Source organism: Rhinolophus hipposideros (assembly GCF_964194185.1).
Source record: "Rhinolophus hipposideros genome assembly, chromosome: 10".
NCBI classification, from domain to species: Eukaryota; Metazoa; Chordata; class Mammalia; order Chiroptera; family Rhinolophidae; genus Rhinolophus; species Rhinolophus hipposideros.
In genome coordinates, this window is record NC_138056.1 from 1861167 (window position 1) to 1877785 (window position 16619).

Here is a 16619-nt window from a genome sequence, read left to right on the forward strand (position 1 = left end):
GCAGCCGCCATGCTGACTCTGCTGGCCAGACATTCGTCTGCCTGTTCTTCAGCCGGCCTGGAATCGGGCACACGAGTATCTTCCTCACTGGCTTCTTTCAGACAACAAAACGCTGCTGAGATTCGTCCGTGGCACCTCTGTCACTAGCTGGTTCTTTCTCGTTGCGTATTGCATGTCGTTGTGTGGAGGTCAGGAAGGTGTCCTTTTGTGTTGCTGTATGACATTCTGTGGTGGGGACACACCACCCTCTGCTTGTCTTGCCCCTGCAATTAGACGTTTGTCACTTTGGGTTGTATTTCTTATGAACATTCTGGAAGGTGTCTTTTGGTGGACATGTACACTGATTTCCCTGGGGGAGTGGAAATGCCGGGTCACAATGAGGGCCCAGGACAACTGCCAGATGGTGTCCCACAGTGGCTGAACCAGCTTGTGTTCCCACCAGCAGCGCGTGGGAGTTGCGTGTCGTCACCAACACTCGATGTTGTCAGTCTTTCTAAGTTTGGCCACTTTAGCGAACGTGTATGGTCCCCCATTTTGGCTTTCATCCCCATCTCCCTGATGAGGAAGGATGCTGGGCACCTTTCCTGGGCTCACCGGACGTCCTCAGGTGAAGAGCCATTGGTATCCCATGTCCGTTTTTAAAAAATCATATTGTCTTTTCCTTACGGATGTTGGAGTTCTTGCTATATGCCGGATACAAGCCCTTTACCAGAAACTACTCCTTCCCAGCTTGTAGAGTGGTTACCATTCTTTTAATGATGTCTTTCAATGTATAGACATCCTTCATTTTAAGGAAGTCCAACACGTCCGATCTTTTTTGTTTACAGTTAGTTCTTATGTTTTGGTAATGAAACCTTGGCCCCTCCCGAGGTCTTGACGGTGTTTTCCTGTGCTCTCCTCACACTCGATTGTCCCTGCCTTCCCAGTTAGGTCTGGGAGCTCACCTGAATTAAATCTTGTGACTGCCGCATAGCAGGGATAATGGTGCCTATTTTCTCCTATCGATATCCAAATTGTTCCACTATCATTTATTGAAAAGAAGGTTCTTTCCCCCACTAGACTGAAGCAGTGACTTGGTTACAAACCAAGGGACCACCGATGTGCATTTATCCTTCGGGACGTTCTCTTCAGTCCCATTGCAGCAGTCCTCTACCTAATACCGTGTGTGCACGATGTAATGTAATGCTGCAGCTAGCTGGCACACTGTGAGTCATCGTAGCTTTGCAGTGAGCCTTGAACTCTGCCAGTGTATGTTTGCTCTTCCTCAAAATTGTCTCGTCTATTCTTGGCTCCTTGCTTTTTCATGCATGTTTTATTTAAAAATATTTGTTTTCAGTTTCAGTTGACATTCAATATTATTTTATATTGGTTTCAGGTGTACAGCATAGTCGTTAGATGTTTGTATAATTTATGCTGTGCTCCCCCCCACCCAATTAGTCTAGTACCCACCTGGCAATATACACAGTTGTTGCAATTTTTTATAAATATTTTAGAATCGACTTGAACATTTCCCTCAAATTAAAAGTAAATAAAAACACTTGGGTATTGATTGGAATCACATTGACTCCATACCTCAGAATTAGCATCTTACAAATATGGGTGGAGTCTTCTAGTTCATACACATACTACGCCCCTCGATTCAGATAGGGTTTCTTTAATTTCTGTCACTAATGTGTCGTGCTTTATTCTGTAAAGATCTTGCTCATTCCAATAGATTTATCTTAGGTGCTTTATGGTTTTTGATGCTGTTGTCCATGCTATCTTTTTATTTCCTTTTCTCATGGTTTGTTACTAGCCCATAGAACTACAACTGATTTTTGTATATTGTCGTTAAAACCGGTGTTCTTGGTAAACTTATTTAGCAGTAGAATAGTGCATCTGAAAGTTCTTAGGATTTTTTTTTTTTTTGCGTCTGTGATTACATCATTTGCACATGATGACGGTTTCCTTTTTTCCCGTCCAATCATGCCATTTTCTATGCCTTGTTTCTTATATCAGCGTATTGACTGAGACTTTTGGGACAATGTTCAGTAGAAATGGGGACAGCGAACATCCTTGTCTTGTTCCCTCTCTCAGGAAGAAGGTGTGTCATATTTCATTATTTAGAATGATGTTTGCTAGTTTGGTTTTTTTCTGTGTTGTTTTTGCTTTTGACATAATGGAGTCCCCTTCTTGTCCCAGTTCTCTTAGGGTTGTGTTTTTAATTATGAATGGGTCTTGGGTTTTATCAAATGTTTTTCTGCATCTTTTGAGTTGATTATATGTTTTTCCTTACTTACTCTGTTGATGTGGTAAACCATGTTGATTGATTTTCAGATGTTAAACCAACCTTGCATAACCGGATTAAACTACACTCCATCATATGTCTTTCTATATGGTGTTGGGTTCAATTTGTTGGTTTTGTGGGCAGGATATTTGCATCTATGTTCATGAGAGAGACTGGTCTGTGATTTATCTTTCTTGAAATATTCTTGTCAGGTTCTGACATCAAGGTTATGCTGACTCATGAAAATCCTCTAAAGAGATTTGTAGACAATTGGTATTATTTCTGCCTTAAACGTTTAGAAGACTCTACTGGTGAAGTCATCTAGACTTAAATAAAGGTTTTATTGTGTCTAAGGAAGACCGTTAAAATTCCAAATTTAATTTATTTAATTCATATTGGGCAATCTGGATTTTTTATTTCTCCTTGTGTTTCCTTTTATATATTGTGTTTTTAAGAAATTAATCTATTTGATCTAAGCTATCAAAATTATTTTTGTACATAATACCCTCTGAATAGATTTTTTAAAATATCTCTAAATCTATAAAGGTTTTCAATTTCTAATTCCTGACATTGGCAATTTGTGCCCTCCTACCCCCCCATTTAGTCTTGCTAAAAGTTTATCAATTTTCCTACTCTCTTCAGAGATAAAATTTTGGCTGTGCTGATTTTTCTTAATGTAATGTTCTTTTTTTATTATTTCATTGAGTTGTGCTCTTTATTATCTCTTTTCATCCATGTTCTTTGGGTTTAATTTGCTTTTTTTTTTTTTTTTTGAGACAGATTTCAGCCTTTCCTCTTCTCTAAGATATGCATATAAGGTCCTAAATTTTTCTTTAAGCAGTTACTTCATAATACCTTGAGACTGATTTAGCTGTGTTTTCATATGTGACTTTTTTATTATTATTCAATTAAAAATATTTTTCAACTCTTACTAGATTTCTTCTTTGACCCGTGAGTTACTTAGGTTAATTTCAAAACACTCCAGGATTTCCAAGTTGTCTTTTTCTTATTGATTTTGAGCTTCATTTCACTGTGGTCAGAGTACATACATCCATGCTTTCATTTCTCTGAAATTGGTTAGAACTTTCTTCTAAAGCCCTGGCCGGGTAAGGTCTCGTCTGGTCAGTGTCCCAGGTACACTTGGATTACTGAGAACAGTGGTGTCTATGTGTTGACTAGGTCATGTCGTTACGTTATTCACATTTGTCTCTCTGTTGAGGTTTTCAAAGCTTTCATATCAATTACCCACAAAGGTGTATTTATTCAAATTTCCCACCACGATTGTGGATTTTCTCTTTTTCCTTTTAGTTCTGCCAGTTTTTGCTTTATGTGTTTTACGGTTATGTTTTAAGGTGCATACAGATTTAGAATTGAAATCCTCCTAGCAAATTTTGACCACTTTTTAAACTACAAAATATCCCTCTTTATCTCAGAGATAAAGACTTTTATAAAAGTCTACTTTGTCTGATGTTAGTTTACCTATACCAGCTTTCTCTTGGCTATACCACGATATATGTTTTTCTATCCTTTTGCTGATGACCTTTCTGTATCTTTATATTTTAAAGAAGATTTAAAAGTAACATCAAGTTTTTAAATCCTATCTGACAATCTTGGTTTTTTAATGGAACATTTAGTCCCTGTGTAGTGCATGCAGTCTAATGTCTTACTCTTGTTTTTCATTTGTTCCATCACTTCCTTTATCTCCTTTCCTGCTTCTTTGGGGTAATCAAATATTGTTATTATCTCATTTTTATGCTCCATGAGCTTATTGATTTGACATCCTTTTATTATTTCATCAGTGGTTGCCTAGAGATGATAAAACCCACCGTTGACTCACTGGAGTCAACGTCCGATTGGCAGTCTTCCCATTTCCCTGACAACACGTGGTGCTGTCCCTGTTCATCCCGCTGACTCCTCTGCCTTTCATGCTACCTGGACCGTGCCTTTTCACTTACGCATGAAGATGTGTGTAGGGCTAGTTTTTAGGTGCATACAGATTTAGAATTGGTATCTCCCTACCAAATTAACTGCTTTTTAAATTATGAACTATCCCTCCCTCTCTCTTTCTAGTAATACTTAAACCTCATGAAACAGTATCACTTTAGTCCATACTAATTTAAACTTTCTTACAAATCTGTTCTTTTCTGTCTTCTCAGTTGCTTCCTCTATTCCCAAGCTTCCTTCTGGGGTCATTTCTCTCTGTCTAGGGAGTCCCCCAGCAGTGAATTCTCCTGGTTTGGGTTTCACCTTCCTGTTTTTTTATTGTGGTAAAATACACATAATGTAAAATTTCCCATTTTAACCATTTTAAGTGCACAGCTCAGTGGCATTAAGCACATTCACACTATTGTGCGGCCATCACCCTCATCCATCTCCAGAACTTCTCCATTTTACCAAACAAAACCGTCCCCATGAAACACTCACTCCCCTCCCTCAGCCCTCCTCCTTCCCCAGACCCTGGCACCACCATCTACTTCCTGTCTCTGTGAATCTGACTCCTCTAGGGACCTCATAGAAGTGGGGTCACACAGGATTTGTCTCTCTGTGTGTGGCTTATTTCACTTTCATTTTTAAGGATATATTCGATGGGTATAGAATGCTAAGTTAATAGTTATTTTCCTTGAGCACTTTAAAGCTGTCATCTGGTTTTTATCCTTTCTGTTGACAAGTCAGCCATCCGGATAATGGGCCATCACAGCCCCCCTTCCTTCACTGGTCCTGTGACATTTCCTGCGCCTTTGGTCTTCAACAGTGCCACTCTGATGGCCCTGGGTCTGGCGTACGTTGCATCTCTCCAATGTGGGCCCAAAGAGCTGCTTGAATTGGTGGCCTGATATCTTCCATCATTTGGGGGAAATTATCAGCCACCGAGTCTCCAAAATTATTTGTTCTCCATTGCATACCCTTTCCTTCTGAGATTTCACATGTATAAGAACTTTTAACCATTTCTCAAATGTCTTGCAGTTTTTCTCTCTGTTTAATTCTGCTTTCTCTCCATACCCCAACGTGGCTATTTTCTTCCAGTTCACAAGTATTCTTCTCTTCTTTGTCTCCTCTGCTGTCAAATTCATCTATTTCATTCTCAATTTCTGTTATTGTGCTTTCTATTCTAGAATTTCCATTTTTTAATATTTAACATAGATTTTATTTCTCTGGTGAAATTCTCCACCTTGCCATGTATTTTCTTGAATCTATATATCATGGTTATTTCAGTCCTCGTCTAAAAACTCTGAGGCAAACCTTATTATCAGTTTCCTCATGAGTGTGTGGGTCAGCATTTTAGGGCTGCTCCTCTGGGTTGTGTCATTTGGGCTCATCCAGATGGCATCTTGTTGGTGAATGGATGGTCTCAGCTAGCCTCACACGCCTGGAGCTGTCGGGCTGTCACCAGGGTGCCTCAGCCCTCCACCTGGCTTTTCTAGTAGCCTAGCTCACATGTGTCCACATGGCAGCCTAAGAGGGTGAGTGGAAGCTACAAGGTCTCTTGAGGCCACAGCTCAGAACCTGTGGTCCACTTCCACCATGGTGGACACAGACCTTGTCCCTTGATGGGGAGAACTGCAAAGGATTTGCACCCATCTTTAGTCTACCACAGTCTTCCCTCTAGCCATAACTTCTTACATTCTCCCCAACGCACAATTCACTCACCCCTCCGAGACACCTCAAAGTCTCATCCAATTGGAGATGACAGTATGCTCAAAGTCCAGCCTCGTATGATCTGCCTCGTTTTCCAGCCTCTGCCCAGTGTCTGGTCTCAGAACCAGCACATGTGTTTCAGGAATTGGATAGAGCAGTACGCCACTTATTAGTCCAATTCCTCGACTGTGATCTCCTGCTGCCTAGCGAGCCACACCTCACTTTAATGTCTTTCTACTACAGCTCTCCTTGCTCACGATTCTATGAGTCAGTAATTTGGGCTTGGCTCAGCCAGGCAGATGTTCTGTTGGCTTTGTGTGGGGTGACTCAGGCAGCCGCAGTCATCTGGTGGCTTATCAGGGAGGCATGGTCGAAGACGGCCTCACCCACGTGTCTACTGCTTGGTACTGGCTCTTAGCCGGGACACCTCAGTTCTTCGTGGCCTCTCCAACTAGCCAGCTCAGGCTTGCTCTCATGGCCACATTCCAAGAGCACGTGAGTTATACACAGTGTGACTTCCCACATTATTTTCATCACAGTAAGTGTCAAGGTCAGCCCAAATTCAAGTCCTGGGAAAACCAACTCTATTTCTTGATGGAGGAGCCATAAGTATGTAAGGCACTGAACCGACCACATCTTTGGATCTGTTTCTATGGTGTAGTTGTTTTTTTCTTGGTTTCCAGTCTTTTGTGTATTAGGAAAATTTAGGGGCTGCATGCTGTTACCTCCCTACAGTGATTTGGTTTTCCTCTGGCATGCATAAGGTGCAGGGCAGAGCACCTTGCTTCAAGCAGCGACTGAGATGATTTGAGGCGAAGAGGGTTTCCACTGAAAGCCTGGCTGTTCGCTGGGGCCCCCCCCTCCTTGGTAGATTCTGAACCCCAGTTCTTCTCTCCTCTGAGACTTGAGTCTGTGGAGTTCTCTGCTTAGCTTTTTGCTGTCTTAGCAGCTGCTTTCTGCTCAGTGTATCAGAATCTCACCCCAGACGTGCACAGGTTAATCCACAGGGGCTTCGAGGGGAAATTGTATGAAAGGGGGCTCACTTCTCTGTGGTCCCCTGTTGATCAGGATTTTGTACTTTCAAGTCCTGGCTGTCCTTGTAGCCCTGGACTCCCCTGCTTATGTCAGCAGCCCTATGGGCCCCTGCTTTCTGTTCAGCCTGTATGCCCACAACAGGCTCACAAATACTCCAAGGAGGAGGAGGACATACAGCCGCTCACGTGGGCTCCCTGGGTTTGTTTCTCCTTGCCGCCCAGGTCTTCGTTACTCTCCAAAGCTGTCACCCAACGGTGGGGGCTGTGTTGCTTCATCTGGTCATTATTGGTATTTTCAGCAGAAGGTTTAGTCGGATGTGAGCTTCAGAACTAAAAGTAAAAACCCCAGCTTGTCCTTGTGGATGTATTTTCTGCCAGTCTTTTCTCTATGCACATATATACGAGGTCTGACAATTAAGTTCGCAAACTTGTTGCACTGACGTTGCTAACCTTTTTTGATATCAGAGAGATTATTCATTATGAGTTTGTACCAACTGGACACACAGTTCACCAAGTTTACTATTTGGAAGTACTGAAAAGGCTCCATGAAAAAGTTAGACGACCTGAACTTTTCGCCAACAATTCATGGCTCTTGCATCACGACAATGCACCAGCTCACACGGCACTGTCTGTGAGGGAGTTTTTAGCCAGTAAATAAATAACTGTTTTGGAACACCCTCCCTACTCACCTAATTTAGCCCCCAATGACTTCTTTCTTTACCCGAAGATAAAGGAAATATTGAAAGGAAGATATTTTGATGACATTCAGGACATCAAGGGTAATATGACGACAGCACTGATGGCCATTCCAGGAAAAGAGTTCCAAAATTGCTATAAAGGGTGGACTAGGTGCTGGCATTGGTGCATAGCTTCCCAAGGGGGGGACTTCGAAGGTGACTGTAGTGATATTCAGCAGTGAGGTGTGTAGCACTTTTTCTAGGATGAGTTCGTGAACTTAATTGTCCGACCTCGTATCAATGGTTGTGTTTCCTTTGTTGGCAATATTTCTAGAAGGATCTTTGTTTCTAGAAGGAAATTTAGAGCAGAAATGTGCATTCCCCTTCGCAGACTGGCTCAGGGAGTCACTGTCCTTGGTAATTTGTCCTGCAGTCCCTTCATTTTCCAGGTGCATGCCTGTGTGTGTGGCCATAGAACGTGGCTGAAAGGGGCGTTAAGTGTCATCTGTATCTCTCCCCATTATACTTGTGAAGACCCTGAAAGCCCAAGGTAGAAAGAATCTTCTGTGGCTCTGCCGTGAGTTAGGGGCACAGCCATTGTGAACCAGGGACCCTGATTCCTGCCCCACTTCTGAGCGACAAGCGAGGCACAGGTCCTTCTGGGATCAGCCCGCTAATTAAAAGCCTTCTTTCCTTTCCACAACGCCCAGGATGTGGCCGCTAAGATCTCCATTTCATGGGGTTCAGCATTCTCCTTGTTTCTAGAAGGGCCCAGCCCGCATGCAGCAGGGGACACTGGGAAGGCTCCGAGCCTCTGGCAGGGTGGCCATTCATGCCCTTCTCTCCGTTCTCCATTGCAGGCTGCGGGAACACCATCGGGCCACCATCAAGGTCATTCGGCGCATGCAATACTTTGTGGCCAAGAAGAAATTTCAGGTGAGTCCTGCTTCGAGCCCCCTGCCAGTGCCCTAGAGGCCCTCTCACACCCACAGTGGAGGCTGTGAGGTCTCCATTCCCTACCACATCCGAGACTTGACCCCTCACCCATCAGATATCCTGTGACAGCTTCATTATCCATCCCCAAGACAACAGGGCCCTGGAAAGACACATCCCTCCTCTGTCCTGGCCCCTGAGACCCAGCCCAGAGCCATGGACACACAGAGCCTCTGGGACTCATCGCCTATCCCCTGATGATGGGCAGGTGGTGTGGACAGGACTCAGAGAGGGTGCAGAGCCCACCCACATTACCTGGGGAGGAAGTGGTGTCCCCCAGGCTCTAGACCCCTATCCCACACTGGCTCAGAGTTCTTGTTCCCCATCTCCTACCCTGTGTGAGTCAGGAAAATGGAGGGAAGACCTGGCCCTGCTCTGTGCCCCAGGCGGTGGCCCACCTTTACAGGGAGAGGTGGGTCTCCTTGACGAGGTGAGGCTGGAGGCCATGGGCTTCCATTCACCATCAACTCTTCCTTCCAGAGGTGAGTCTATAGTAGCAGTCCCTTAGCCCCTAGAACCTAAAGCCCCAAAGCAGGCCAGTTGGTGGCAGGCTCAGTGCCCTCCTTCTGCTGTGGGGATGGTCTTTGGTCCAAGGACAGAGGCCCAGCATGCAAACTTAGGGAAAGGGACCCTCAGGGTGGTCATTCTCTTTCCAGAAGGCTTGGCCACGGGTGCCTTTTAAAAGTGAGTGCCCGATAGAGTCAGGGTTGGGGGACCCCTGGAGCTCGCAGCAACACGAGATCCCCTAGGGCTTCTCTCACCAAGCAGGGAAGGTGGGGGTGACTTGTTCACATCCCCCAGAGGGGTCACAGCAGGGCTGGGACGAGAGCCATTCTTGTCAGGCTGCAGCACTGGCACGAGCCCACCCACCCACTGCCCCCTAGCAAGCCCCCACCCACCCGGGTCATGAAGCCAGCCTCGGGGGGGTCCTGGCTGTAGACTCCACCCCAGGCAGTACTGGCTATTTCTTCCCCGTCTGCAATGGGCACAAGAGCCCGAGGGGTTAGCACCTCAGGCCTGGCCCACGGCAGCTCTCAGGCAGCCTCCTCCACGACCACGACCACTACTGATGCGGTCCCCAGAAGTAGCCCCTCGGAGCTGAGGCCCTTCCTGGCGCCAAGCTCCTCCTGCAGCCAGAGCAGCGTGTGACCCCTTGGCATCACTGCCAGCCGCCTCTGAGGGACGGTTTGCACACACGGTCCCTCACGGTCCCTCAGTGGTGTTCTGCTGCCTGCCCATCAGCCCCCATCAGCTGGCCTGGGAGGCCTGTCTGAGCACAGTGGGCTGGGCTGTCCTGAGGCTCCCGCCATGGCCTGGGACGTCTCATGGTCAAGGCAAGAGGCACGGCCACCACTGGGAGGTTGCCCGACAATGTTCTGGGCGAGGTCCGATGGCCCTGGACTGAAGGCATCTGGATTCTGTGGCCACGCCTTCCCAGGGCTCTGGGCCGCCCTGGCAGTGCCCAGCAGAGGGCAAGGAGCTGAGGGGCCCTGGGAGGGGAGGGGCTGGCTTCCTGGCAGTGCTAGCACCCTCCCAGGCAGGAACCCCTCTCCAGGGTCAGGTATGGGCAGGACTGTCCCCCAAAGCCAGAGGAGGCCCTGAGAAAGGCCAAGATATGTCACCCTTTTTGGAGAGCAGCCTGGCAGGGACAGCGAAAACCACAGATATCAATCTGGGGGGCAGAGGGGTCAGTGGGGGCTCCTCCAGGATGAGGATGGTCCCTGGCCTAAGAAGCTGGGCCACTGTGGCTTCAGAGCAGGCCTCTGGAGGTCAGAGCCCATGACCCACTGCCTAAGGCACAGTGGAGACCTGGGGGGCTATGCCAGGGTGGACACCAGTCTTCCTGGGGGTTGTTTCCAGGGTCTGGGGGGCTCCCAGCAGAGTAGATGGAACCTTGAGGCTCCTGGCGGCCCAGCTTGGGGGTGACGTGGGCAGTTTCTAGCTCAGAACAGAGATTATCCTTGGCAGATGGGCACCATGGGCTGGAGCAGACATGGGCACTGGTAGACACTCTGTCACGGAAGTGCGGACGAAGAAACTGGCTGCTGGCATCAGTGGGAGCCCCGCACCCCCTTCCACGTTCAGGGTCCCAGTTCTGCCTTGGGAGACAGGCCGGGGTCCTGCAAATGACCCAGTAGGCCTCTGGAAACAGGCAGACAACCTCGTCTCCCTGCTCTCTGCCCCTCCCCTGTGCACAGGCTCCAAGGGGGCCCTGGAGTGGAGGTGCTCCTGGGAGCCTCCCAATTTGCTCTTATGGGGTACAGAGGCTTGAGCAAGGCCAGGGGCTGGGGCTGCTTCCGGCCTCACCATCTGGCCTTCAATTCCAGGAGCAGCGTGGAGGCCTCCAGGGAGGAGGGACCCACTGCGTTGGGGGCAGCGGAGGGAGCCCCAACAGTGAGGGTCTCTGTGGGGCTCCAGGGGCAGCCTCCACTCCGGGCCCAGCTGTCGGGATGCCTTCCCTCCCCCACAGCAGCCTGTGTATTTGTCTGCCTGCACCCTACCCCCTCTAGCCTTAGGGGCTGCAGACATGTCGGGTGGCCCCCCTGCCACCCGGCTGGCCGCCCCACTGTCTGGCCAGAGGAGCCAGAGCCTCTTAGCCTTTCAAGTTTGCCTTGAACTCCCATGTCCACCGTCGGTCAGTCTGGACAGCCCAGCATTATCTCAACTCATCTCAGCCTCCTGCTGCTGCCGCCAGAGGAAATTAGCTCTAGAGAGAAAGCTGAGATGGTCTTTGCAGCCAGGGCCCAGCCAGCCACTTGACAAAGGCCCGGGAGCACTAACCAGACCCTGAGGGGAGCTCGTCAGCTCCAAGCTAAGTCCCAGGGGTCCTGGGTGTCAGCTGGGCATCGCTGACCCTTCTGTTGTCTCTGCCCTGGACGTGGCGAGGCAGGGGAGACCCTGCTCACTGGCCCCACCCACCCCGCTCCTGCAGACTGCACACATGTGGGCACACACATGCACACGCACACACACACACCCTTACCCTGACCCTCCTACCCGCCCTCGTCACTCACACTCACGATGGCACGCAGCGGTCTCTAACATGCTCAACTGCCCAGTCACCTGCACGCAGTGGCCCATGGCCTCCCGGGCTGGCTGGGTGACCAGCACAGGGACTCACTAGGCCCGGGCCAGGCCTGCACCACCTTGAACTCTGAACCCAGCCAGACCTCACCCACATGGCTGGAGGTGCCACACACCTCCCAGAGTCCTTTGATTCCCAGGAGGCTGACCATCATAAGTCAGGGCCACCTTCTGTGTGCACTGAGGATCAGTTCAGAGTCTGGGCTCAGCCACAGCTCCCCTCACAGCCACTCTGGCTCTTCTGGCATGGGCTGGCTCGGGACTCCCTCATCTTTCTCACCTACCACCTTATTTTATCTTCACTCTCTCCCTGCCAGCCAGAGTGAGGCAGGGCTCAGCATCCCCATATTACAGAAGGGAAGAGCGAGGCTTAGTATCTTCGTCTCACAGACGGGAGGAGCAGGGCTCAGCATTCCTGTCTTACAGGTGGGAGGAGCAAGGCTCAGCTCCCCATCTCACCGAAGGGAAGCGTGGGTTCATCCCCCATTTTATAGACCGAAAAGCTAAAACCTGGGTGTATTATCACTAGCCTGTACCTTAGTGCCATTTTTATGACTGTCATTAAGCTGAGTGTGTGGAGAGCCAGAGGGTCTGCATGACCCCAGGGTCCCATGACAGGCTTAGTGATGTAGGGTGTTCCTGAAGCAGGTCTTCCCGTTGGGGGCACGGCTATGATGTTGAGAAGGTGGGCTCTATCCCAGCACCCCCATCTCAGGGGCCTGTGTTCAGGGCCCAAAGAGGGGCTAGGTAATGCCTGTGAGGAACTTGTCTGGTGGATCCTGTGGGGCCAGGGCCCCCCTGGACTTCTGGTGCCCAGCCCCCAGTAGGGAGGAGACCGACTGCCTGCTTTGGCATTCCTGGGGTGCAGAACAACTTTGGGAGTTGTAAGAAATCTGCTAATCTGCCAACACTGCGGGCAGAGCCCCTGGGCAGGTCTGAAGGTACCACACATCTGAGGGGGTGCCTCATCTTTCTGGGAAGGGAGAGGTAGCCACGCCCTCAGATCAGGATAGCCCTCGTTTGCGGGGTGGCACTCCCAGGAAAAGTAGGCCTCAGGTGGGTGGGGAGGATGTGTCCCCCAGGGCCCCAGGGCTGAGACCCAGCCCTAACCCTCCCCAGCACGAGAGAGTAACGCCCCCCCATCACTCATCAGTGCTAGTGCAGCATTTTGAGCCCCCTCCTTTCCCCCACCACACCTCCACAGCCCCGCAGAGAGAGATGGCCAATGTCCCCACGTGGCTCTGGCTTGCTTGTGTAGGTGAAAGGACTCCCAGGCCAGCAAACCCCACTCGGCTGGCCTGCTGCTACCTGGGCAAGCCCCTCGGCCCACGGGCTCCTGGGAATGAGGCCATAAATGCGGCTTGAGGTTTTTCTGACATCACAAGAAGCCTCCTTCCCTCTGTTGTGGTTTCTGGTGATTACACCTGAGCCCCGGGTGTACTTATGGGCTCAGAGCTGGCGCCTGCCCCCATGGCCACAGGCCTGCTGTGGGACCATCCCTCTGCCCCAGCAGCCTTGGAGCCCCAGTGGGACGCCTGTCACCCAGAGCAGGCCGTGCAAGCCAAGGCTGTCACCTGGGGTCATCTCTACCCAGCACTGGAGACGGCCTGGGAAGGGTGCATGGTGGGCCACGACCCCACCCTGAGAAAAGTGGGTGCACCTGCCAGCGAGTGTGCTGAGAGTCAGCTTGGAGCCCAGGCAGGCAATGGCTACATGTAGTTGTGCCCTCCTGGTGGCACTTGGTGGCCATGCTGCTCTTCTGGCCCCTCAGCTGAGCCAGTTCTTCCCAGGCTACCTGAGAATGGGGACTGGTAGCCTATAAAGGGAGAGTGGGCAGGCCCCTGCAGGTGAGTGGGCAGGGAGCTGAGGCCCAGAGGGGCCGGCCAACCGGCCAGGGCATCCCAGCTCCCGGCAGCCAGGCCCGGGGTAGCCGAGCCCCTGGTGACCTCCAGGCGTGTGCTCTGGCCAGGCCTGCCTGTCGCACCACGTGGGTGATCTCCTTAAATCCCCAAAGACCCTGAGCGCCCACACTGTCTGCTCTCGCTGAGCCGGGGGCACAGAGCGGGCAGTGACTCATGCCTTCTGGCCTGCAGCAAGCTCGGAAGCCCTACGACGTGCGGGACGTCATCGAGCAGTACTCCCAAGGCCACCTGAACCTCATGGTGCGCATCAAGGAGCTGCAGAGAAGGTGGGCACGGTGGGGCCGGCGGGGCCGGCGGGGCAGGCGGGGCCTGGGCTGGGCGCACACGCACATCTGCTCCCTTCCCGCTCCAGCCCCAACCGCCCCCGCCGCTCAGAGCTGCAGGACATGTCACAGCCCAGCCCACCCCTCTGAGCAAGGGCCTGGCCGGCCTCAGAACACCCTCAGCCAGAGGAGACCCTGCCAGACACAAGGCCCGACCCCTGGGGTCTCCCCACCCTGACCCTGCAGCTGGGAACCCTGACCAGTGGGAGCCCGCATGTTCTGGCTTCTGGCTTGGAGCCTGGAGGACTTGACCACCTGGAAGCAGTGTGCCCCTTGGGGGCCCGCACAGACTCAGACCGGCTGTGCCTCCACGGTGGGCTAGCCTGGGAACCTAGCTCCACGGGTCACTGAGCCCACCCAGCTCAGGACCTGGCCTCACCCTGGAAAGGTCCACTTGCAGGGCTACCTCTCTGAGTTTGTCCGAGGTGCTCAGCCTAGGGCGTTTCCGAAGCAGCCACAAGATTTTGGCATCCCGGGGTCCTGTCGGCCCTGGCGGGAAGTCCAAGGGGGCTACCCTACCACTGAGCCCCCTCCCAGCCCCCTCAGGAGCATGGACCTCGGATCTGGGAGGCGCCTGGCAGGTTTGTTGGGTGGCAGTGGTGGTGGCTCCCAGAGGTGGGGCGTCCTATTGTCTCGCTGGGCATGTGGGCCATCCTCTCACCGCCAGGCTGGGTGTCCACGTGGCGCCCAGGCCGAGCGTGAACTGGTCTCCATCTCCCTCCCTCCCAGGCTGGACCAGTCCATCGGGAAGCCCTCCCTCTTCATCTCTGTCTCAGGTGGGTTTCCGCAGCCAGGCGCTCTGGGCACAGCAGCCCCTCTTGGGCCCTTGCCCACCCCTCCACCCGCGCTCACCTCTCCCCACCATCAGCACGGGCTGTGGGGCCTCCGAAGTTCATGACAGGCAAGGAAAGCCAGAGAGGGGCAGGGGACCCCACCCCAAGCAAAGTGGCTTCAAATGCGCTTTCCCAAGGGATGTTCAGTTAATGCGAGAACATGTGGGTCCCTTCTGATGGCTTTTCCAGGCCATAGATGGGATCCTGAGAAGGAGGAGCCTGGGGAGTCGGGGTTGGGGGTGGGGGGAGGGCGAGTGGCCAGCCCAGAACTCAAGCGGCCAGGTGGGTGCTGTTCTCCACCTCTGACTCCTCGTGTCCCCTAGACCGGGCTGTGGTCACATCAGGACAGGGCCCCGCAGGCTCCTCAGGTTGCTCTTGCCTAAGGTCAAGCGGGAGCCGCCGCTTACACTGGAGCCAGGATGGCAGGGGCAGCGGGGGCAGCGGGCATTCCCAGGGCCTGAGCCAAGCCAGTACTGCCCCCGGGGGTGGAATACAGTGGATCTGCACAGCGGCAGTGGGGTGCCTCGCAGCCCCCACTGCTGGGCTCTCGGGTCACAGAGCTGGAAAGGGTGGAGTAGGGACCGTTCCATGGCCGGCACCCCAGCCACCCCACCGGCCCCTCCGGCCGCTGAAGTTCTTCCTGCAGGAGTGCTTTTAGAAGCTCCTAAGTTCAGGCCTCTGGACCCTCAGCGACTTCAGCCCCTGGGTCTCCTTCCCCGCCCCACCCCACCGTCCTTGTACACAGCCCTGATCCCGGCACTTTGCTCCGCAGAGAAGAGCAAGGACCGAGGCAGCAACACCATCGGCGCCCGCCTGAACCGGCTGGAAGACAAGGTAGGCGCCAGGGCCCCCACGCCAGCTCTGGTGGGCAGTGTCCTTGGGGCCAGTACAGTGCCGCCCGCGGCAGCGTTTCACTCTCCCGGCTCTGTCCCAACACTGCCTGAGGGCGAGCAGCGCCTGGACAAGCACTAGGGGTCTGGGGTCTCCTTCCTCCCTCCCTTCTGCACTCAATGTGGGCACGTCGTGCCAGGTCTCCATGATTAGGGCTTGCGTCCACTCCATCCGCTGGGCGTGGGTCCCCATGGGAGGAGAGTCCAAGTCCAAGCTGGGCTGGTTGCGTGACCTCTCACAAGTGGCGTCCTTACTGGCAAGTGGCACCCAGTGTCGGCAGGCCCCTCCCTGGAGTAGCCGAGAGACCCCCAGCTCAGGCAAAGTGGGCAGTGCGTCCACAGCCGCCTGTGGCTTCCTAGGCCTCCAGCCCTGTGCGTTGGCTCGCGTACTCTCGGGGGACATCAAAGGCATTGCTGGCGGTGCAGGGGTGCGTCAGGCAGGGAGGGGGGGCTGTGGGCTCCGGGACCCTCCCCTGTAGGGTTCTGACTACGCTGGCTGGTGTGGGGTGACCTCCAAGGCCCTGCTGCGTGTCCAGGTGGGACGCGGGCCTGTGCCCCCTCTGTGCCGCCACCGGGAAACCCCCACACCCCGCTGGGCTCTGGGCTCTGTCCCTTCATCTCAGGGTGGGAGACTCTTCCCAGGACGTCCTGGGAGCCCAGGGAGGTCTGGGGAGTGGGAGGGCCGCCCTTTGAAGTCTCTGTGGTTTGGAGCAGGCAGTTATCTTGCCCAACAGCTCGTAGGTCTACATGGACTTTATCTGAAAGTAGCTGGGAGGCTAAAAATAGAGGAATTTCAGTTGGGCAGGGAGTGCTGCTGCTCCGTTTCCCCGGCAACACCTGGCTCTGGCCCACGTCCATCCGCTGCAGCTGGCTGTTGGGGCAGGGGCACAGCCCCACCCACCCTGGGCCCCCAGGGCTGCCACACAGCTTGGCCCCCTCCCCACCTGCACACTCTGTCCTG

At 52.5% G+C, this 16619-nt stretch overlaps 1 protein-coding gene across 5 annotated transcripts in view; it reads left to right on the forward strand.

Moving 5' to 3' along the window:
* The window catches only part of KCNQ1 (potassium voltage-gated channel subfamily Q member 1), a 305793-nt gene that overhangs the window by 222732 nt on the left and 66442 nt on the right, over positions 1-16619 (forward strand). For 4 of the 5 annotated variants that reach the window (XM_081062874.1, XM_081062870.1, XM_081062871.1 and 1 more), the window contains exons 12-15: positions 8474-8549; positions 13784-13878; positions 14665-14711; positions 15541-15602. In XM_081062874.1, coding sequence (XP_080919000.1) covers positions 8474-8549; positions 13784-13878; positions 14665-14711; positions 15541-15602 — 280 coding nt within the window. The remainder of the gene's footprint in view (positions 1-8473; positions 8550-13783; positions 13879-14664; positions 14712-15540; positions 15603-16619) is intronic. The other variant, XM_081062873.1, reaches the window with a different exon arrangement.